Genomic DNA, 23,503 nt, shown 5'->3' with positions numbered 1-23,503 from the left:
CAGTAGGCTTGAATTGAGGTGTGATTCATAGTTTTGATGTTATTTGTTGTGATTTGACGCCTCGAGTAGGTCCGCATTATGTTATGGAAGTTGTTGGTATGTTCGGATGGGGTCCCGGGGTCCTTGGGTGTATTTCGGATAGGCTATGGGCCATTTCTTCATGTTTTAGAGTTGCTGGTTTTCTGAAGACAATGTTGCAAATGCTCAAGCGCCTCAATAGCCGCATGTTCAAGTTGCTCAGGTTGTGTTACCTCCAGATATAGGGGAAATGTTTGGTAGTACCAGGGATGCAATCCAATTATTGACCAACCTTGCGGCTCAAGGAAATCAAGCTAATGTGCAACATGCTGCAAATGATTAGGGTTCGATTAATCCAAGGTTTCCTAGTTCATCAAGTTAGGGGTTCGTGAGTTCTAGGGAACCAGAGTACAAGATGATGCTCGATAGTTTATTCAAGATGAAAAGAAGCCTTTGTGGGCTATGAAATGCACAAGTACTGTAGCGGTTGGTTTGGCAGCCTACAGGTTTAAAGATGTTGTTGATGTGTGGTTTACCACATGGTAAGCAGACTGAGGTGAAAATGTTCTACCTGTCACATGGAAGGAATTTGAGGATGCCTTTATGGAAAATTTTGTACCTCAGGCTGACCAGGATGCAAAGTTAGTCCAGTTTGAAATATCGAGGCAGGGTGAGATGAGTGTAAAAGAGTATTACATAGAGTTCGTGCAGTTATCAAAGTATGCAACTGCTGTCATCTGCGATGAAAGAGACAGAATTCAGAGGTTTATTGCAGGCGTGGGTGACTATATTCATGGAAAAACTTATTTTGCATCGTTTGCTCCAGGTTGCACCTTCACTTCTATTGTTGGTGTTGCAAAACACTTGGAGGATAGGAAGAGACAGCAAAGGGAAAGAGAACATAAGAAGGCTCGATTCAACAGCAGTGTTAGTGGTAAATTTGGGGGTTTCTAGCAGAACCAATCCAATGAGGTTAATTCTGCACCAGCTCAGTCTAATGTGCAATCTGTGAGTTCTTCTTTTCTGATGCCTCGACTGAAGTTTAGTGGCCGGAATCTCTAGAGTCAACCCTATCTTCATAATAACAACATTCAGAATTTTCAATAAAGGATCACATATGGGAAATGTGTCCCCCACTTAAGGTAGTGCTTGTATAGGATTCATGCATGCTATCATTGTGGGAATCCAAATCATATGAAGGTGAATTATTCAAAGCTTCATCAAGGTTAGGATAAAAAAGTTCTATAGTTCCAGATAATAATACAGCTACAGGTTCGACAGCACCACCTGCTCATGGTAATCAGACTCACTATAATTGAAATATAAACAAAGGTGGGACTACGGCTACTTCGGGTGCTACATGCATGATGTATGGTATGGTGGCTAGATAGGATGCCAAAGCTTCTCCATATGTCGTCACATGTATTGTTATCATAAACTCCATAAGTGCTTATGCATTAGTTAATCCATGCTCTACCTATTCCTATCTTACCCTATACAATGCGTCCAAGTTCAAACAAAAGTGAGAGCCATTAGATGTCCCAGCTACTCTAACTACCCATGTTAATCTGACCTTGATTGTAACCAGAGTTTATAAGAAATGTCTAATAACAGTCTAGAGTAGAGACACACATGCAAACTTGTTAGAGCTAGAGATAGTACACTTCGATGCCATGATGGGGATGGATTGGTTGCCTTCTATTATGCTACCCTAGGTTTCCATGATAAAATAGTTACTCTTACAATTCCAAATAAACCTATGATCCAATTAAGATCTAGTGTTGTAGAGCCTTAAGATAGGTTTATTTCCTATCTTAGGGAAAATAGTATATTGGATAAAGGGTATATTTTCCATCTCGTAAGGGTTATAGAGGCAGATACAGAAAAGTTAACACTTCAATCAATGTCGATGGTGAATGAGTTTCCAGATATCTTTCTTGAAGAGTTGTTGGGTATTCTTCCAGAAAGAGAGATATGTTTTTTAAGTTAATGTATTTCCAGACACTCAGCGGATTTCTATTCTGCTATATAGGATGGCTCAGCAGAGTTGAGAGAACTGAAGGAACGGTTGAAGGATTTATTAGACAAAGGTTTCCTCCCAAGTGTATCACCTCAGTGTGCACCATTCTTAATCATCAAGAAGAAGGATGGTTATCTCTTAATATGCATAGACTATCGACAATTGAATAAAGTAGCCATCAAGAACAAGTACCCACTACCAAAGATAGATGATTTGTTTGATCAATTGCACGCGCAATATATTTTTTAAAGGTTGATTTGAGGTCAGGTTATCATCAGTTGAGGGTAAAGGAGAAGGATATTCCAAAAATAGTCTTTAGGACTCGCTATGGACATGATTTCGTGATGATGTCTTTTGGGTTGACAAATTCTCATGCAACATTTCTGAGTTACTAAAAGAATGTGTTAAAGCCATATTTAGATACCTTTGTGATCATCATTATTGATGCCATGTTAGTATATTCTCGTAGTCAAGAAGAGCATACAGAAGATCTCAAGCTAGCACTATAGACTTTAAGAGACCAAGAACTCAATATGAAGTTTTCAAAGTGTCAATTTTGGTTCGCGTCTGTGGCCTTCTTGGGCCATATTGTTTCAGGTAAAGGAGTGAAAGTCGACAATCAAAAGGTTGATGCGGTGAAGAACTGGCCAAGACAAACGATGACAACAAAAATCAGAAGCTTCTTGGCATTGGCTGGTTATTATAAAAGGTTCATGGAAGGCTTTTCTATAATATCTGAACTATTAACTAAATTGACTCAAAACAAGGTGAAATTTCGTTGGTCTGAAGATTACGAGAACAGTTTCAAGGAGCTGAAAGATAGATTGACATCTACACCAGTTTTATCATTGCCAGATGGTACTAAAGTATTTACAGCTTATTGTGATGCTTCTGCTATAAGTTTGGGATGTGTTTTGATGCAAAATGGTAAGATTGTGGTTTATGCTTCAAGGAAATTGAAATTTCATTAACAGAATTATCCAACTTATGATTTGGAACTAGAAGTTGTGGTATTCGCTTTGAAGATATGGAGGCACAACTTACATAGCGCTCTTGTTGATGTTTTCACAAATCACAAGTAATTAAACTTATGGAAAAGAAGATGGTTGGAACTACTCAAACATTATGACTTGGATATTCTGTACCATCCAGGTAAAGCCAATGTGATAGCAGATGCTCTAAGTCATAATTCAGTGGAAAGTCTAGCACATTTCAGAGCTGAAAAAAAGGTGATGGGTAGGGAGTTGAGTAGTTTAGAAAATATGGGAGTTTGTATATCTGAGCTAGATTATGGTGGATTCATACTGCAAGGTTCGTCTCTATCATCATTAATCTCTCAAGTCAAAGAAAAGCAATATTGTCACGACCCAAAATTCTACCAAAGATTGTGATGCTGCCTAACCCGCTTGCTAGACAAGCCAACACAATAACAATCATAATTCTAAGGCCAAATAATCAAACTTTAACAAAATACTCAATAAGATAAGAAAACCAAAAAATCTCAAGTTTGATAACATAGATAATTATCCAAGGCAGGGTCTAAACACGACCACAACTGCTAATATCGCCCAAGACTTGGATGTCGCAATCATCACAAGCATCTAACAAGAATATGAGAAATCAACTGAATATATTGTCTATCTAAATAAAGTAAATAGACATAAGAAAAAAGTAGAGATGGTGACTCCATGTGCTGTGAATCGATCAAGTAGAGCAGCTCATCACGAAGTCTCCATAAAAGATCCTATAAACCCGGATGAATTCCACTCACACCAGCCTCAGAACCTATACAAAATGTGTAAAAGTGTAGTATGAGTACAAACCATGGTACCCAATAGCTATCAAGTCAAGCCTCGAAGAAGTAGTGGCGAGGGGTTGACTCGGACACTCACTAGAAGTAAAATAAGCAGATGAGAGAATAATCTAACATGAAACTAGACATGATATCATCAACAAGTATAAAAGCTCAATATACAACTCATACAAAATTTAGTCATGCTTTTATATTAACACAAACCAAATAAGATATCAGCATCCCAATATCCGAATAAAGCATGATACCAGTCAACAAAACCTTCATCATTAATAGCATGAGTCTAAGAAAATATACATGTTCATGTTCAAGATCCCTTTCTCAATAACTCAGCACAAATCCATGTGCCTGACACATGCCACATGTCCAACAAGCACCAAAAGAATCACTGGTGCCTACGCTCACAGGGCCCAAGGTAACATGGGTAATCACCTAACTTCAGAGTGATAGATTCATAATCCAAGTATTGATCATTTTATATTAATGATCACCAATCAATCGTTGCAGTGTAAAACCCGATCCAATTCATAATATCATCAATATAATAATCAGTACCAATATTCGCTCAAGTGCCAGAAATGCCAAAATCCTCAACTTCCTCAATAACCAATTTTTCACTCATGCATATGTTTAAGAAACAATATAATAAAAGGGCACAAGACAGGATAGTAATAATACGGATAAAAGCTGAAATGGCCAAGTGATGGCTGGCAAATCATGTAACTCAACTTAACACAATGGCTCAATAAGCTATTCAATATGTCCTGTCTTAATTAGAATACTATCGTGAGTTAATTAGGCCATAGAACCCATCTAAATCATGAAGAAAATAAGGCAAGTATATGACCATGAATTTATAAGAAAGTATGACATGTAAATGTAATCCCTTATGTCAAATCAACAAGTCATAAACCTAGGCATGCTCCTAAAGCATGAATATAAATTATCCCGTAGTCATAGAATCAATTTGAACATGAATAACAACTTCACATAATTCAATAAAAGCACAACTCAAGTACATAATACCAGATATGGTCAAAACCGCTCGTTACCTTGCATATACGTGTCTCGTAAATCATGTATCAAGTACCAATTATATCACCTATGGGAGCATTCCCTCTTACAAGGATAGAAAGAGACTTACCTCCATGCAGCAACCTCAAATCAAGCAAAAGTCACCTAACCATTCAAATTCAACTCCACATGACCCAAATCTAGTCAAGAAAAACTCAATAATATCAAAAAAGCCATAGAAAACAACCCAAAATAATAAAGCTTTGATCTTTACACAAATTCCCAAAAGTTAACAAAAGTTAACTCGGGCCCACACAGTTAAAATCCGAATCAAGGTAGAATCCAACTACCCATAACTCCACGAGTCCAAATAAGTGATTAGATTCCAAAATCGAGTCCAAATTGACCTTCAAATTCCCAAAATACACCTTTTTAAGTTGTAGACAAAAACCCTAAATTTTCCTTTAAAATTCCATGTGTTAGGTGTAGAAATCCATGAGAAATTAAAATATAAAGTCAAATCAAAGTGAAAATTACTTATCTCCAATGTAGTAGTAAATTTGCTCTCCAAAATCTCCACCTCTCGAAGCCTAGGGTTCAAAATATGAGAGAATGGCTAAACTCCCAAAATTATATCACTTAATAAACTGTCCAGTTGTTCCCATCATAATCAGAGGACCTCTTTTGCGATCGCCAAGGCCAAGCTAACTGCCCAGCTGCTGTCCTTATTCTTGAATATGAAGACCCCCTCTGCGAACGCGATGCCTGATCCACTGAGCCTTCACGAATATGAGCCTAGCTCCGCAAATGCGAAGTCATTCCTTCCTCCTGGCATTACTCCTTCGCGAATGCATCCCATGCACGCGAATGTGATGCTTTAGCTCTCTTCTCTCTGTGAACACGATACCTCCTACATGAACGCGAAGAGGAAAATCCTCCTGTAAACTCCTTCTTCTTTGTGATAGTGAGGCAAGCTCCGCGATCGCGAAGCACTGTTACTCATAAAAAACCAACAATCCGAACCAACAGGAAATGACTTGAAACTACCCGAAAACACACCTGATCCCCCCCCTCCCCCGAACCCCATCCAATAACACAAAAAAATCTCTTTACCTTATCCAAACTTGTATGAATGCTCAAAACACCATGATTAACATCAGAACCACGAATCTATGATCAAAACGCAAGTTAAGCTTCTCTTATGTTCATTAACTTCCCAACTTCAACCAAGCGTTCGATTTAAGCCTAACTAATCTCGATTACATCCAAACTTTGTACACAAGTATGAATCCAATATCTTCAAAGTCAACCCCCAGTCAAACTAATGAACTCTCTAAACCTTCAAATTGTCAACTTTTGGCTAATAGCAACAAAACCTCCTAGGACCTCCAAATCCAAATCTGGATATACGCCCAAGTTCAAAAATAACCATATGAATCTATTGGAGACCTCAAATAACTTATTCGAGACTGTTTATACAAAATTCAAAACCTTGATCAACTCTTACAACATAAGATTCTAAAATAAGATTAAGTGTCAGAAATTCCTCTCAAACCTTCAGAAACCAAACCAACCATCCACGCAAGTCACAAGACAACAAACACATATATAAGAAGTATCAAATAGGGAAATGGGGCTCAAATACGCAAAAGGATCGGTCGAGTCCTTACAAATATGAAGATCCAGACTTACTGGAATTGAAGGGGAAAGTGAAGAATCAGGAAATTATCACCTTCACTCTTGGAGATAATGATGAGGTTCTGAGGTATATAGAAAGATTGTGTGTTCTTGATATGGACATGTTGAGAGAATAAATTATGGATAAAGCTCATAGCCCTCGATATTCAGACCATACAGGTGAAACAAGGATAAATCATGATATCGCAAAGTATGTGGAGAAGTTCTTAAATTGTCAACAGTTAAAGGATGAACATCAAAGGCCTGGAGGGTTGTAGCAAGAAATAACTATTCCTACTTGGAAGTGGGAGCAAATCAATTTGGACTTTATGGTTGGTTTAACACGTAAGATAAGACATTATGACTCAATTTAGGAGATAGTAGACCCACTCATCAAGTCAGCTCATTTTCTTCCAGTCAAGACAACAAACGGTGTTGATCAGTTTGCTAAGTTATATATCGAGGAGATAGTTCGATTGCATGGTTCGCCACTTTCAATTATTTTGGATAGAGGAGCTCAATTTAAAGCTCATATTTGGGTCATTTTAGAGAGGATAAGGCACCAAAGTGAGGCTTAGCACGACTTTCCATCTTCAGACATATGGTCAAGCAAAAAGGACTATTAACATAACGACTCAATAGGTTTTCTTGGGTTTTAGCTTTTCATTTCATGCTTTAAAACTTTTAATGGCCTAATTTGATGATCTATGACTTGCATGCGTGGTGTGCTTTAATTTCCAAAAAGTTTAAATGTGATTTTTTCAAAGAAAACTTTATTTTTAGAGTTGTAAGTCTCTTCGGCGGCATTACTACATATAAAATATTTCGTTAGAAGACTGAATTCTTATAACATAGCTTTATCGCATTATTTAGAGAAGAAGGAAGGACAACCATCCTATAATACCCTGTAGCCACCTATTCAAAAGTATGGCGCGCAACATACTCCTGAACAAGACTTTACTAGACACAACCTATAGACATCCCAAGACTGAATTACTCTGATACCATGTTTGTCATGACCCAGCCTAAGGTCGCGAAGGATAACTGACACTAAGTGTCAATCATTATTAAACCTATTGATAATCTACTAATCATGAATATAAACTGTTAAACTAAACAAGCATAAGCATAGATGATAAGAATTGTACAATCTAGAAAGTCGGCAAGGCTAACAGAAGATGACATATAAAAACATACTAACTACAAAGGTGCATATCTACAGGCCTCTATGAGTGCTTAATTGAACAAGTACTGGACAGAACAGGGCCCCGCCATACCCAAACTAACTGACTGTACATATACTAAAAGATAAGTAACTCCGGGAGTAAGCGGAGTGACTCCAATAGCTGGTGGATGGCCTACTAATGTGGCTCAAGCGCAGATTTATCTGCACCTGCGCGACATGAAATGCAGCACCCCGGAAGGGACGTGATTACGATATGTACAAAGTATGTAGGGTGGAAAGCATATGTAAAGCATACTAAAGTATTACTGTAAGCTAGAAATCTAAATATAAGTTGAAAGTTAAACAAGACTCTAACTAGCAACTAATCTTAAACTGAACCAAAGTTTAAGCTGAAACTGAACTACTATCTGACTTGGTACTTGTCTAGCGTTATGGGCTATATCCCCCAATCAGGTAACTATACATCTGAACTATTCTCATTTATAGTCATGCAATGCAAACTGTAGCTATATACGCGTATATAACATGCCTGGCTGGTGTTATGGGCTATATCCCCCTAGCAGGTAAATATATAATCAATAGGCCCGACTGGTGTTATGGGCTATCTCCCCCCATCATATAATCAATAGGCCTCGCTGGCGTATTGGGCTATCTCCCCCCAGTCCCCCAGCATAATCAATGTAAGCATGTATGAGGCATAACACATGTGGCAGCATCATATGGACTCAAGAGATCATAAAGGAAACCATAAACGGAATCACAAACGTAATCTGCCGCTCGTCGCCCATAAGTTGGACGGAGGAGACTATCCCCATTTTAGGGAGAAACTAGTATGTACATGAGATAATAAGGCTAATTTACTCATTAGTATCCCTCTATAATCAATTTAGAACTAAGAAACTCAAAATTTGTCCAACTCTTCGAATTTCCAACAATTTCGGTAGAGTTTCCCCTAAAACTGGATGATCCCCAAAAACACAACAAGCACCACAATATACACGGAAATGGATACTCGGACAATATGATAACATAAAACTAAAGGAAATCCAGTTATCCAAAATAGTGTGAAACGATCGACAAAACAAAATTATGAACGTAATATCGACTCATAGTGGCTAACTTGTGACATGAAAGTCTAACTATGATTTAGAAATAATATAAGCATCAACACATAATAATTAAACTTATATAATATTAAGTGAATCTATTAGGATCATATGGGGTTAGGTATACATAAACATCATCAAAGGAACGGAACAAACGGAAAACCGGATGGCATAAGCCAAATGGGCAATTCACCTTTTTTGTTTATGTTGTGTTTTGAAATTCCAACATAAATTAGTTTCTTCTATAATTCACATATGGAATTGAATACTATATAAGTATACAATACATGCATAAATTTCCCTTGAAAAACTCTTAAAATATCAAGAAGAAAGGCTAGAACATATCTAAACCAAATCATGCCGAAAACGAAATGAAAATCCTACATACCTCTTGTGTTCTTGCTTCCAAACCATGTTCCCTTTGATACACACCCTTCCTTATGCTTGTATAGATAAAATACAGAGGTGACAATATTTCTCAGATATGAATCTCTTTCCAAAACTTGAGTTATAAAAGAGAAAGTAGGACGACATTGTCTTACCTATGTCGTAGGGATAGCATTGATGTGTTCTCTTCTTGATTTTGAGTTGCGGATGATGGACTTGCTTCAAAATCCTAAGGATATTTAGGATATATAGAGAGATTTTTAAGTATGATTTGGGTCGAAAATAAGGCTTGGAGATGGATGCCACAACTTTATATAGCAAGATAATTCTCAACCAACCTTGTGGGTCCCAAAGGGAGCTGCTTGTGCAGTCTCGCGAAAATATAAATATCTTTCTACTCCAAGATCGTATGGACAAAATATTTAATGCGTTGGAAACTAGATTCGTAGATCTTCAATTAGATAGGTGGATCGCCTACTAAATCCAAGTATATTAGTAAACAAACTCAGTAACATTAGACCTAAATTTCAGTATAATTTATGAATGTAACTTGTGACGACTTTCGTCGACTTTTGTTTCACAACTCGCTTGACTTATAAACTTAACACACGACTATCATAAAAATAAAATACCTCATAAAATCACCTTCTTATCAGTTTAATCACCCTAGTCTCACCCCAAAAGTACGGGTTATAATATTCCCAACTTGCCAACTTTTGACAAAACTTATTTTCTTCGATTCGTTTAGCTTCTAAACCGTCCAACCCTCTTGGAACTTGAAGTTCATGATCTAAAATATGTGTCACCTCAAAGGTTATATGATTAACTTACTTGATGTACTTTCAAAGTTGATCTCATTTTTGAGCTTACATCAATTGACTTACAACGTACTTTTACGTACGAAAACATGGGGTGTAACAAAAAACTAGGTGTGTTAACTCAGATGTTAGTGATAGCAGAGTGGAAGGGGGAGCATATTACTATGGACTTTGTGGTGGGGTTACCACAGACATTGAAAGAGTTTGATGTTATTTGGGTAGTTGTGGACAGACAGACAAAATATGCACATTTCATTCAGGTAATGACTTCGTATACATCATCGAGGTTGGATCAAATATACATCAGAGAGATCATTTGGTTGCATGGTGTGCCTATTTCTATCATCTCGGATCGTGGCACTTAGATCACTTTGCACTTTTGGAGAGTAGTTCAGCATGAGCTGGACATGCAGGTATAACTCAACACTGCATTTCACCCACCTACAGATGGCCAGTCCGAGAAAACTATCCAGATCCTTGAGGATACGCTGAGGGCATGTGTTATTAATATTGGAGGCCAGTGGGACCAGTTTCTACCATTAACGAATTTTTCCTACACCAACAAATACCAGTACAGTATTCAACAGACGCCGTATGAGGCTCTATATGGTAGGCGATATCGTTCTCATATTGGTTGGTTTGAGCGTTATGAGGCTAAGATGTTGAGTGCAGATTTGGTTTGTGATGCCTTGGATAAGGTAAAGTTGATCCAGGATTACTTTCAGCACAGAGTAGGTAAAAACGTTATGCGTACAAGAAGGTCCCTAATGTTGCTTATATGGATGGCGAGAATGTACTTTTGAAAGTTTCTCCTATGAAAGGCATGATGAGAATTGGGAAGAAGAACAAGAAACCGAGGTTTATTGGACCATTTGAGATCGTAAAGAGATTTGAGGAGGTTTCTTATAGGCTTGCATTGCCTCACAACCAAGCAGGGGTACATCCGATATTTTATATTTTCATGCTTCAGAAGTATTATGAATACAGGTCGCATGTATTGGACTTTAGCACAGTGCAGCTTGATGAGAATAAGACTTATGAAGAAGAGCAGATAGCTATTGTAGATTGTCAGGTTCGAAAGTTAAGATCTAAGATTGTTTCTTCTGTGAAAGTGCTTTGGAAAGGTCAACCGACTGATGAGGCTACTTGGGAGTTCAAGTCCAATATGAGGAGTAGATATCCGCATAACTTTACTACTTCAGGTACATTTCTATGTCTGTTCGAGAATGAACGTTTCTTTTAGAGGTGGAGAATATAACAACCTAATAAGTCATTTTGAGTTTTAGCTTTCCGTTATATGCTTTAAGACTTTAATGGCCTAATTTGATCATCTATGACTTGCATGCATGGTCCGTTTTGATTTTCGAAAAGTTTGAATGTAATTTTTCAAAGAAAACTTGATTTTTGAACTTTATAATGGTTAGAGCTGACCACGATCAACATTGTTGGTAAACGGCCTCAAATTTGTATTTTGACAATTCCGGTAGGTTTGTATGATGATTTTGGTGTTGTAAACATATTCGACTGGGGTCCCGGTGACCTGAGGCCGTTTCGGCACAAATTGTGAAATGTTGAAACTTTGAACTTATGAACTTTGAAATCTTTGAGTTTTGAGGGTTGATTCTTGATTCTTGATGTTATATTAGTATTTTGAGCTTACAAGCTAGTTTTTTAAAGTTTATATACTTGTGTGAATCTTTGAGTAGGGCCTGGGGGCTCAGTAAGTTTTGGGGTGGTTTTCAGGCATTTTTGCATAATTTGTAGCAGCAGATGTGCTGCTGGTGTAGTGTGCATCATGAACACTGAGCTTTTCTCATGTTCGCGAAGGTTAATTGGGGGAAGGGGTGTTTTACACTACACGAACGCAATGTGAAGCTCGTGAACCCGAGAACCTGAGGGAGTTGGCCTTCACGAATGTGGTTGCCTAAACACGAACCCATAAGCCTAGGCTCTTGGAGGATGGTAGGAATTTCTTCATCGTGAATGCGACCATAGGATCTCCATCGCAAAGGTTGGGGGCGGTAGCCTTCGTAAATTAGAGGAGGCTTTCACGAACGCAATGGCCAGTTAGCTGTTGATATTTGCGGATGTAGTAGGTGCTTTGTGGACGTGAAGAACACCAGATGCCAAGGTATATAAAGGGCTGAAAATCGGGATTTAGCCACTTTTCACCATTTTTGAGATCTAGACCACGAATTTGAGAGATGTTTTAGAGGATTTTCATCCCAAATTTTAAGGTTAGTAATCCTAGTTTTGATTTATTTTCATGTATTCCCATATATCCTTTATCCCTAAATATAATACTTTTAATTGTAAAAATTGGAGTTTTGGGAAAAGATTCATGAGGGCTAATTTTGTGTAACGACCCGGCCGGTCGTTTTGAGAGTTATAGCCCCGATACCCTATCTACTTCTTTCCCTGTATCTGTTTCAGCCTATGTAACTTGCCGGGAGGTTTTGTTTTTGTTTTTGGGGTGTTGGCACACTTAGTCCCTAAACGGAAGTTTAAGTCTTAGGATTTTGTCCGTAGTCAGAACTGTGTGAAGAAGACTCTGGGATGGAATTTCGTCAGTTCTGATAGCTCCGTTAGGTGATTTTGGACTTAGGGGCATGTCCGGATTGTGTTTTGGAGGTATGTAGCTCATTTAGACTTGAAATGGCAAAAGTCGAATTTTTAGAGATTTTGACTGGTAGTGGACATTTTGATATCGGGGTCGGAATCCGATTCCGGAAGTTGGAGTAGGTCCGTAGGGTTGAATATGACTTGTGTGCAAATTTTGGGGTCAATCGGACATGGTTTGATAGGTTTCAGCATCAGTTGTAGAAATTTAAAGTTTCAAGTTCATTATGTTTGAATTAAAGGGTGATTCGTGTTATTAGCATTGTTTGATGTGATTTGAGGGCTCGACTAAGTCTGTATGGTGATTTAGGACTAGTTGGTATGTTTGGTTGAGGTCCTGGGGGCCTCAGGTGTGTTTCGAATGCTTAACGGATTGAGTTTTGGACTTATGCAATTGCTGAAGTTTTCTGAGTTCTGGTGTTTTTGCACCAGCAGGTGCGGGATCGCAAGTGCGGAGAGGCAAGCGCAGAAGCGGAAAGGAGAGGAGCTGCCTGGGGTCACAAGGCAAAGGAGGTGCCACATATGTGATGCCTGCATAACAGCTCAACGACCCGCAGGAGCGGAAGAAGACCGTAGAAGAGGATATGGGTCCGCAAGTGCGCACACGCAGGTGCGACCCTTTGATCGCAGTAGCAGACACTGAGTTTTTAAGTGGAATCCGCACCTGCGATGGGAATTCCACAGGTGCGGTGATGCAGGTACGATTCTTGGCCCGCATGTGCGAAATCGCTAGGAAGAAAAGGGCTAAGTGTAAGGGTTTGATTTCATTCTCCATTTTTGGACCTAGAGAGCTCGGATTGAGGCGAAACTTAGAGGGATTTTCAGAGGAAACTTATGGGTAACGATTCTTAACTCTTTTATGGTTATATCTCATTAATATATAGTTGATTCCACCCTTTAATTAAGGATTTGATTTGGAAATTGGGTAAAAATGATAGAAACTTCCTAGACTAAGTTTTTGAGATTTGGAAGGCGATTTGAGGTCGGATTTGAGAAATTCTTGTATGGTTGGACTCGTGAGTGAATGGGTGTTTATATTTTGTGACTTATACCTGATTCCTAGACGTGGGAACGGGAAGACTTTTTGGGGCGATTTTCTAATTTCTCGCTTTAGCTTTGATTTCATTAACTAGATTAGTTTCTTATAGTTATATTTATGATATGTAATTGATTTTGGCTAGATTTGGTCCATTCGGAGTCGGATATTCGTGGAAAAAGCATTGTTACGGATTAATTTGAGCTTGGTTCGAGGTAAATGGCTTGCCTAACCTTGTGTGGGGGAAATCCCCTTAGGATTTGGTGTTATTATGATATGTGAGCACCATGTACGCGAGGTGACGTGTGCGTACATGGGATATTTGTGGAAAAACCTGATTTTTACTAAGTAATAGCATGTTTTCATCTTATCTGAGTATACTAGCATGTGTAGTTATCCTGTTAGCCTAGAATAGTATGTCAACGTGTCCTAATTGCCTATTTCAACTCTGTGCAGCATGTTTAGTAAGCCATGCTTCGTTCTTGACTTGTACTTAGTCTAAATCATAGGTTTCATGTTGTAACTGTTATATTCATTTGTTTGAGTTGCGTATTTATTTTGGGACTACGGGACGGTATCCCGGGAGATCCCCCTGCATATTTACTTTTGAGGCTACGAGGCTGTTCCTCGGGAGTTCTCACTGCATATTTACTTTTGAGAGAACGAGGCGGTTCCTCTAGAGTTCTCCTTGCATATTTACTTTTGAGACTACGAGGTGGTTCCTATGGAGTTCTCCCTACATATTTACTTCTGATACTACGAGGCGGTTCCTCGGGAGTTCTCCCTGCATATTTACTTTTGAGACTATGAGACGGTTCCTCGGGAGTTCTCCCTATATATTTACTTTTGAGACTACGAGGCGGTACCTTGAGAGATCTCCTTGATTTTATATTTTGGGACTACGAGACGGTATCTCGGGAGATCCCCTGATGTTTATTCCCGTGTTCTGCATTGCTACTTTGCTATGTTCTCTTTGTTTAAATTCCAGTCTCTTATTATATTGTTATATTCTCCTGCTTATTTATTATATACCAGTGGGCTTGAACTGACCTCGTCACTACTCGACCAAGGTTAGGCTTGGCACTTAGTGGGTACTAATTGTGGTGTACTCATGCTACTCTTCTGCACATGTTTTCATGTACAGATCCAGAAACTTCTTACTAGCCGCATTACCAGTCAGTCGAGACAGCTTTGGAGACTTCAAGGTACATCTGCCGCATCCGCAGACCTCAGAGTTCCTTTCTACTCTTCCCCATGTCCATTATCTTCTATATTTCTTTATTTAGACTCTGGTGCATAGAGATTCTAGTTTCCTCCTGTAGCTTATGACTTATGATGTTCCGAATTTTGGGAAGATTGTGTATTAATATAGCATTGGTTATTGTACATGCTGAGCGGCATTGCTACTAGTTATTCAGTTATCCACTGTTGTTAGTTGCCAAGTTTTACTTTTGTTTTGTTATTTTCCGCAATTTGTTAGGCTTACCTAGCCGTAGAGACTAGGTGTGGCCACGATGTTATATGGAGGGAGTTTGGGTCGTAACAAGTTGGTATTAGAGCTCTAGGTTCATAGGTGTCGTGAGACACAAGCCAATTTATTAGAGTCTCACAGATCGGTACGGAGACGTCTGTACTTATCTTCGGGAGGCTATGGAACTATTAGGAAATATTATGCTCCTTGATTCCTTGTCGTACGAAAATTGTTGACTTCAAAATTCTAAACTTCTGTATTCTATTCTCTCACCGATGGTGAGGACATGTACAGGCGGATCTGATGACCAGACACCCATGCCCCTTGCTAGAGCTGCGAGGGGCCATGGACGGGTTAGAGGCCGAGGACGTCCACGCAGTGTAGCCAGAGCACCCGCACGAGCTGCTACAGAGGAGCCCCGAGTAGCTACAGCTGGAGGGTAGAAACCTGAGGTACTTGTTGTTGCACCAGCCCTCCAGGAGACTCTAGCCCAATTTCTAAGCATGTTCAGCACCTTAGCTCAGGCTGGATTGATTCCACTTGCTCATTCCACATCTTAGGCTGGAGGAGGAGCACAGACTATCGTCGTCGGTACTCCAGAACAGCGGTTTCAGGTCGACTAGGTTCCGGAGATTATACTGATGCAGCCGGTAGCTCCAGCTCAGCCCGAGGTTAGGGCAGCAATTTTTTAGGCAGAGCAGCTCAAACTTGGGAGGTACAAGAAGTACCACCCACCTACCTTTAGCGGATTGGCTACAATAGATGCTCAGGGCTTTCTGGAGGAGTGTCATCGTATTCTCCGTACGATGGGAGTAGCAGAGACGAGTGGGATTTTTTTTTACCACCTTCCAGCTTAGAAGAGTAGCTTATCAGTGGTGGCGTGCTTATAAGTTGAGTAGTCCGGATGAGGCAGCTTCACTTACATGGACTCAGTTCTCGGACATGTTTTTGAGAGAGTATGTCCCTCAGAGTCTTAGGGAGGCATGGCACGCGAAGTTTGAGTAGTTGCGCCAGGGTGCTATGACTGTGTCAGAGTATGGAGTTCGTTTCAGTAATTTGGCCCGACATGTACTGGCCTTGGTTGCCACATTCCGAGAGAGGGTTCATTGGTTTATTGAGGGACTCCACCCCAGTATCAAGATTAGTATGGTCAAGGATCTGGAGATGGATATTTCTTAATAGTAGGTTGTGACTATTGCTAAGAGATTGGAGGGCATGCTCGCCCGGGATAGAGGAGAGAGAGGCCAAAAGGTCTCGAAAGACTAGTTCTTATAGTGATACTCGTGTCCCAGCTACAGTTCGCCATGGTAGGGGCTATGGGAGTCACCCCGTTCATTCAGCTCTTCCAGCCACCAGTGGTATTCCAGTCCCTTCTAGGTCCCATGAGCCTTATTATGCATCGCCGGTGTCTAGTGTGCCTCCTACATGGGGTGCTTTTAGCGGTCAGTCCAGCAGATCTGGCCTGATCCAGTCACAGCATCCATGCCCTCCGAGGGCTTATTTTGAGTGTGGTGACACCCTCCATATGGTGAGGGATTTCCCCAGATTTAGGAGGGGTGCACCTCCACAGGCTTCTCAGCCACCACGTGCTCCACCGGGTCCTCAGGCTATGATTCCAGCACCATCTACCACCCCACATGCTCAGCCAGCTCGAGGTAGAGGTCGGGGAGGTCGAGGTCACCCTAGAGGGGGAGGCCAGGCCAGATATTATGCTCTTCCAGCTCATACAGAGGCATTCGCTTCCGACTCTATCATTACAGGTATTGTTTCGGTCTATCATAGAGACGCGTCGGTCTTATTTGATCCAGGCTCTACATATTCCTGTGTGTCCTCTTATATTTACCTGTATTTGGGCGTATCTCCGGATTCCTTGAGTTCTCCTGTTTATGTGTCTACTCCCGTGGGAGATTCTCTTATTGTGGACTGCATGTATCGGTCGTGTTTGATTGCTCTTAGTGGTTTTGAGACTAGAGCTGATTTATTATTGCTCAGTATGGTAGACTTTGATGTTATCTTGGGCATGGACTAGTTGTCACCCCATTATGCAATTCTTGATTGTCACGCTAAGACTGTGACGTTGGCTATGCCAAGTTTACTGCGATTAGAGTGGAGGGGTACCTTAGAGTATACTCCCAGCAGAGTTATTTCATTTATTAAAGCTCAACGGATGGTTGAGAAGGGGTGTGATGTGTATCAAGACTATGTGAGAGATGTCAGTATTGATGCCCCTACAGTTGAGTCAGTCCCAGTAGTGAGGGACTTTCCGGATGTGTTTCCAACTAATCTTCCTGGCATGCCGCTCGACAGAGATATTGATTTTGGCATTGATTTATTGCCGGGAACTCAGCCCATCTCTATTCCTCCATATCGTATGGCTCCTCTTGAATTGAAGGAGTTGAAGGAACATTTACAGGAGTTTCTTAATAAGGGCTTCATTCGGCCCAGTGTGTCACCTTGGGGTGCTCTTGTCTTATTTGTGAAGAAGAAGGACGGTTCTATGCAGATGTGTATTGATTACCGTCAGTTGAACAAAGTTACAGTGAAGAACAAGTATCCATTGCCTCGTATTGATGACTTGTTTGATCAGTTACGTGGTGTCAGGGTGTTTTCAAAGATTGACTTGCATTCAGGCTATCATCAGTTGAAGATTCGGGAGCCAGATATCCTGAAGACTGCTTTCAGGACTCGATACAGTCACTACGAGTTCCTTGTGATGTCATGTGGGCTGACTAATGCCCCAGCAGCTTTTATGCACTTGATGCACAGTGTGTTCCGGTCCTATCTTGACTCATTCGTCATTATGTTTATTGACGACATTCTGGTGTACTCCCGGACTAGGTAGGATCATGAGCAGCACCTGAGGACTGTGCTCCAGACTTTGAGAGAAAAGAAGTTATATGCAAAAAATTTGAAGTTTGAGTTTTGGCTAGACTCAGTGGCATTCTTGGATCATATCGTATTGAGTGAGGGGATCAAGGTGGATACGGAGAAGGTGGAGGCAGTGCAGAGTTGGCCCAGACCGTCCTCAGCCACGGAGATTTGGAGTTTCCTGGGTTTGGCGGGGTATTACCGTCGGTTCATTGAGGGATTCTCATCTATTGTAGCACCCATGACCAGGCTAACCCAGAAGGGTGCTCCATTCAGATGGACAGAAGAGTGTGAGGAGAGTTTTCAGAAGCTCAAGACAGCTTTGACTACAGCCCCATTATTGGTATTGCCTTTAGTTTCAGGATCTTATACTGTATATTGTGATGTGTCGTAGGTTTATCTCTACGCGGTATTTATGCAGGACCGTAGGGTGATAGCCTAAGCGTCTAGATAGCTGAAGGTGCATGAAAAGAAATATCCTATCCAGGACCTTGTGCTAGCAGCTATTGTTCATGCCTTGAAGTTATGGAGGCACTATTTGTACGGTGTTCCTTGTGAGATCTACACCGATCACCGGAGTTTGCAACATCTGTTCAAGTAGAAGGTTCTTAATTTGCATCAGATGAGGTGGTAAGAGCTATTTAAGGATTATGATATCACCATTTTGTATCACCCTGGGAAGGCCAATGTGGTGGCCGATGCTTTGAGTCATCGGGTAGAGAGTTTGGGGAGCTTAGCATATCTACCAGTAGCAGAGAGGCCCATGGTGTTGGATGTTCAGGCCTTAGCCAGCCAGTTTGTGAGATTGGATATGTCTGAGCCGAGTCGAGTATTGGCTTGTGTGGTCTCTTGGTCTTCTCTTTATGATCTTATCTGGGAGCATCTGTATGATCATCCCCATCTTCTTGTCCTTGAGGACATGGTTCAGCACGGTGATGCTAAGGAGGTCACTATTGGGGATGATGGTACATTGAGGATGCAGGGTAGGCTATGTGTACCCAATGTAGATGGGTTACGTAAGTTTATTCTCCAGGAGGCTCACAGCTCGCGGTACTCCATTCACGCGGGTGCCGCGAAGATGTACCATGACTTGAGGAAGCATTACTGGTGGAGAAGGATGAACAAGGACATAATGGAGTATGTAGCTCGGTGTCTAAATTTCCAGCAGGTGAAGTATGAGCATCAGCGGCCAGGTGGGTTGCTTCAGAAGTTAGAAATTTCGGAGTGGAAATGGAAGCGGATCACTATGGATTTCGTTGTTTGACTCCCACAGATTCAGCGGAAGTTTGATGTCGTTTGGGTGATTGTGGATATGCTAACCAAGTCAGCTCATTTCATTCCTGTGATGACTACCTATTCTTCCAAGCAGTTGGCTCGAATATATATCCGCGAGATCGTCAGGCTTCATGGCGTACCAGTATCTATAATCTCTGACCGGGGTACGCAGTTTATATCACGATTCTGGAGGTCCGTACTACATGAGTTGGGTACTCGAGTTGAGCTGAGCATAGCATTTTACCCTCAAACGGACGGACAGTCCGAGTGCACTATTCATATACTGGAGGATATGCTCCGCTCTTGTTTGATAGATTTTGGGGGTGCTTGGGATCAGTTCTTGCCACTTGCGAAGTTTGCCTACAATAACAGTTATCAGTCGAGCATTCAGATGGCACCGTATGAGGCTCTGTATGGTAGGCGCTGTCGGTCTCCAGTAGATTGGTTCGAGCCGGGGGAGGCTAGATTATTGGGTATGGACTTGGTTCAGGATGCCCTGGATAAGGTAAAGGTGATTCAGGATCGACTTCGCACAGCCCAGTCCAGACAGAAGAGTTATGCGGACCGGAAGGTTCGCGATATTGCATTAATGGTTGGAGAGTGGGTCTCGCTCCGAGTTTCGCCTATGAAGGGCATTATGAGGTTCGGGAAGAAGGGCAAGCTGAGCCCAAGGTTTATCAGCCCATTTGAGGTGTTGCGACGTGTTAGGGAGGTTGCTTATGAGCTTGCCTTGCCTCCCAGTCTTGTAGGGGTCCATCAAGTATTCCATGTTTCTATGCTCCATATGTATCACGGTGATCCGGCTAATGTGTTGGATTTCAGCTCAGTCCAGTTGGACAAAGATCTATCTTATGTTGAGGAGCCAGTGGCTAATATGGACAGGCAGGTTCGAAAGTTGAGGTCAAAGAACATTGTTTCTGTGAAGGTTCAGTGGAGGGGGGTCGAGGAGGCGACTTGGGAGACCAAACATGATATGCGCAGCCGCTATCCTCATCTTTTCACCACTTCAGGTATGTCTCTATACTCAATCGAGGACGAACGATTGTTTTAAGAGGGGGTGGTTGTAACAACCCGGCCTGTCGTTTTGAGAACTATAGCCCCGATCCCCTATTTACTACTTTGCATGTATCTGTTTCAGCTTATATGACTTGCTGGGAGGTTTTGTTTTGGTTTTGGGGGTGTTTTGGGACACTTAGTAGGTTAAAGTAGGTTCGTAATGTTGAATATGACTTATGTGAAAAATTTGGGGTCAATAGGACGTGGTTTGATAGGTTTCGGCATCGATTGTAGAAATTTGAAGTTTCAAGTTTATTAAGTTTGAATTGGAGGGTGATTCGTGTTTTTAGCATTGTTTGATGTGTTTTGAGGGCTCGACTAAGTCCGTATGGTGATTTAGGACTATTTGGTATGTTTGATTGAGGTCCCGGGGGACTCGGGTGTGTTTCGGATGCTTAACGGATTGAGTTTTGGACTTATGCAATTGGTGAAACTATCTGAGTTCTGGTGTTTTCGCACCTGTGGTGGGGAGACCACAAGTGCGAGATCTCAAGTGCGGAGAGGCAAGAGCAGAAGTGGAAAGGAGAGGAGCTGCCTGGGGTCGCAAGTGCGAAGGAGGTGTCGCATCTGCAATGCCTGCAGAAGCGTTCAACGACCCGCAGGAGAGAAAGAAGACCGCAGAAGCGGACATGGGTCCGCAGGTGCGCACACGCAGGTGCGACCCTTTGATCACAGAAGCGGACGCTGAGTTTTTAAGTGGAATCTGCACCTGCAATGGGATTTCCGAAGGTGCGGTGACGCAGGTGCGATTCTTGGCCCGTTGGTGCAAAATAGCTGGGTAGAAAAGGCTAAGTGCGAGGGTTTGATTTCATTCTCCATTTTTGGACCTAAAGAGCTCGGATTGAGGCGAAATTTCGAGGGATTTTCAGAGGAAGCTTGTGGGTAAGGATTCTTTACTCTTTTATGGTTATATCTCATTAATCTATAGTTGATTCCACCCTTTAATTAAGGATTTGAGTTGGAAATTGGGTAAAAATGGTAGAAACTTCCTAGACTAAGTTTTTGAGATTTGGAAGGCGATTTGAGGTCAGATTTGAGAAATTTTTGTATGGTTGGACTCGTGAGTGAATGGGTGTTTGTATTTTGTGACTTTTACCCGATTCCTAGACGTGGGCTCGGGGAGACGTTTTGGGGCGATTTTCTAATTTCTCGCTTTAGATTTGATTTCATTAACTATATTAGTTTTTTATAGTTATATTTATGATATGTAATTGATTTTGGCTAGATTTGGGCCATTCGGAGTCGGATATTCATGGAAAAAGCATTGTTACGGATTGATTTGAGCTTGGTTCAAGGTAAGTGGATTGCCTAACCTTGTGTGGGGGAAATCCCCTTAGGATTTGGTATTGTTATGATATGTGAGCGTCGTGTACGCGAGGTGACGTGTGCGTACACGGACTATTTGTAAAAAACCCTGATTTTTACTGAGTAATAACCTGTTTTCATCTTATCTGAGTATACTAGCATGTGTATTTATCATGTTAGCCTATAATAGCATGTCTACGTGTTCTAATTGCCTATTTGAACTCTGTGCGGACAAGTGTCCCCTTTCAATTGATAGGTACACATATGATAGGTGCTGAGATATGCTCTCATGTTAATAGACAGTGAAAAGGATTCATGAAATTCACCAAGGAGTGAAGTGATTGTTCAAACCGTATGAGCCACATACACCGGAGAGAAAAACATTGACTCAAGAAGGATCTCAACACTAGGCTGCTTTACACTGGATTTGATACCACATAGGTAAACTTCATGACTGAGCATGCAAAAGTACAAGTGAGCAGATGTTATCCATTTAAATCAAAACGTTCTATAAGAAATTCATCAGTATAGTCCCTTGTTGACAATTTAGGGAAGCAACTGGAAATATTAATCATAGAGTTATAACTCAATTGAAGGACGTAATTATAGAGCTCAATTCCTCAAGAGGTCGTAAATAAGAGAATTGTGATCAAGAGGCTTCACGAATACCGCGTCTCATTCAAAAAGTAGGTACATGAAATGTTTTGTGATTCAACGTTTTGGTTAAGACCATATTTATGTAGGCTCTTTAATATGGATGTGCATATACAACAAGAAAAATAATGCGGTGTTTATAATGATGTACCAAGGAGTGACTCACTTGATGACTTTAGATTGACAGGATAGTACCTTAATTAATACTCCTCTACTCCACATTCAAAACATACATTAGTACCATAGTGACATACCCCCGAATGACATCTTATACACTTCACGCAACGAGGATAGGGTCCGTTAAACTGACTCGCCCCACTTACCTGATACTTATACATCTTAGGTATTTCCCTTAGTCTTCCTCCAAACCTTCATGACGGGAGTAACAATCTCTGCAACAGCTTATTGTATGGACTTTTGGAATTACCCAAATCTACCACCCCTAACACGCTTCTGAGCATAATCACAACATGACGCAAATTATTTTCGCCCACATATCGGGCAGACCGGAATAGGTGTATCCAACCTAAGGGAATTTGTTCTTCTTGTGCCCCCTCTTTCCACAACCATAACATATTTCAAGAATCATCCAACATAAACCGAGTGGCTAACCCTGAGTGGATCTCCTCTCATATCAAACATTTCGGCTTATTAATGCCAATAATCCTCTTTCATTTCTTAGGCGCTCTCACCACATAAACTGGTGGCGGGGTAACATTAATAAAAATAGGGACACTTCCCCTAGCAACTGGTTCTTTCATACATCCCTCATTGCCTCGAACTTGTGGGTTACTCATATGGAAAATGAGACATGACGAGGAAATTAGTTTCTTATCTTGAGCTCTATCACACGATCTGGAATATCAAAGAAGTGTGAAATTCCTAAATGTCCATGTAGCCTCCTCATTATAGATATGGTCGACAATACACCGAAAAGAAGGACTCTACTAGACACGGCTCCGAGACATCCTAGGACACTTTAAACCCTTAGGCTGTGATACCAAATTTGTCACGCCCCAAAACCGAGGAGCGCGACCGGCGCTCAACCGAGTAAACCCGGCCGAGCAAGCCTGTTAGATTTCCTTCTACTCAAACTCATCCATGAATAAAAAGGAGATGACTCGGTTAATTAAACACTGAAAAGATTTTATTAACAACTTCTTTTTCATTCCCATTAGCA

General features: G+C 41.0%; 1 protein-coding gene across 1 annotated transcript in view; it reads left to right on the top strand.

The window, feature by feature from the left end:
* The first annotated feature begins 621 nt into the window (after nt 1-621).
* The window catches only part of LOC142171746 (uncharacterized), a 38,686-nt gene continuing 15,804 nt past the window's right edge, over nt 622-23,503 (top strand). The window contains exons 1-5 of the mRNA XM_075235443.1: nt 622-952; nt 2,636-2,965; nt 3,191-3,349; nt 10,487-10,737; nt 10,800-11,241. Of these exons, the coding sequence (XP_075091544.1) occupies nt 622-952; nt 2,636-2,965; nt 3,191-3,349; nt 10,487-10,737; nt 10,800-11,241 (1,513 nt within the window). The remainder of the gene's footprint in view (nt 953-2,635; nt 2,966-3,190; nt 3,350-10,486; nt 10,738-10,799; nt 11,242-23,503) is intronic.

Source organism: Nicotiana tabacum, chromosome 17 (assembly GCF_000715075.1).
Source record: "Nicotiana tabacum cultivar K326 chromosome 17, ASM71507v2, whole genome shotgun sequence".
NCBI lineage: Eukaryota > Viridiplantae > Streptophyta > Magnoliopsida > Solanales > Solanaceae > Nicotiana > Nicotiana tabacum.
This window is presented reverse-complemented; position numbering and strand designations above follow the sequence as displayed.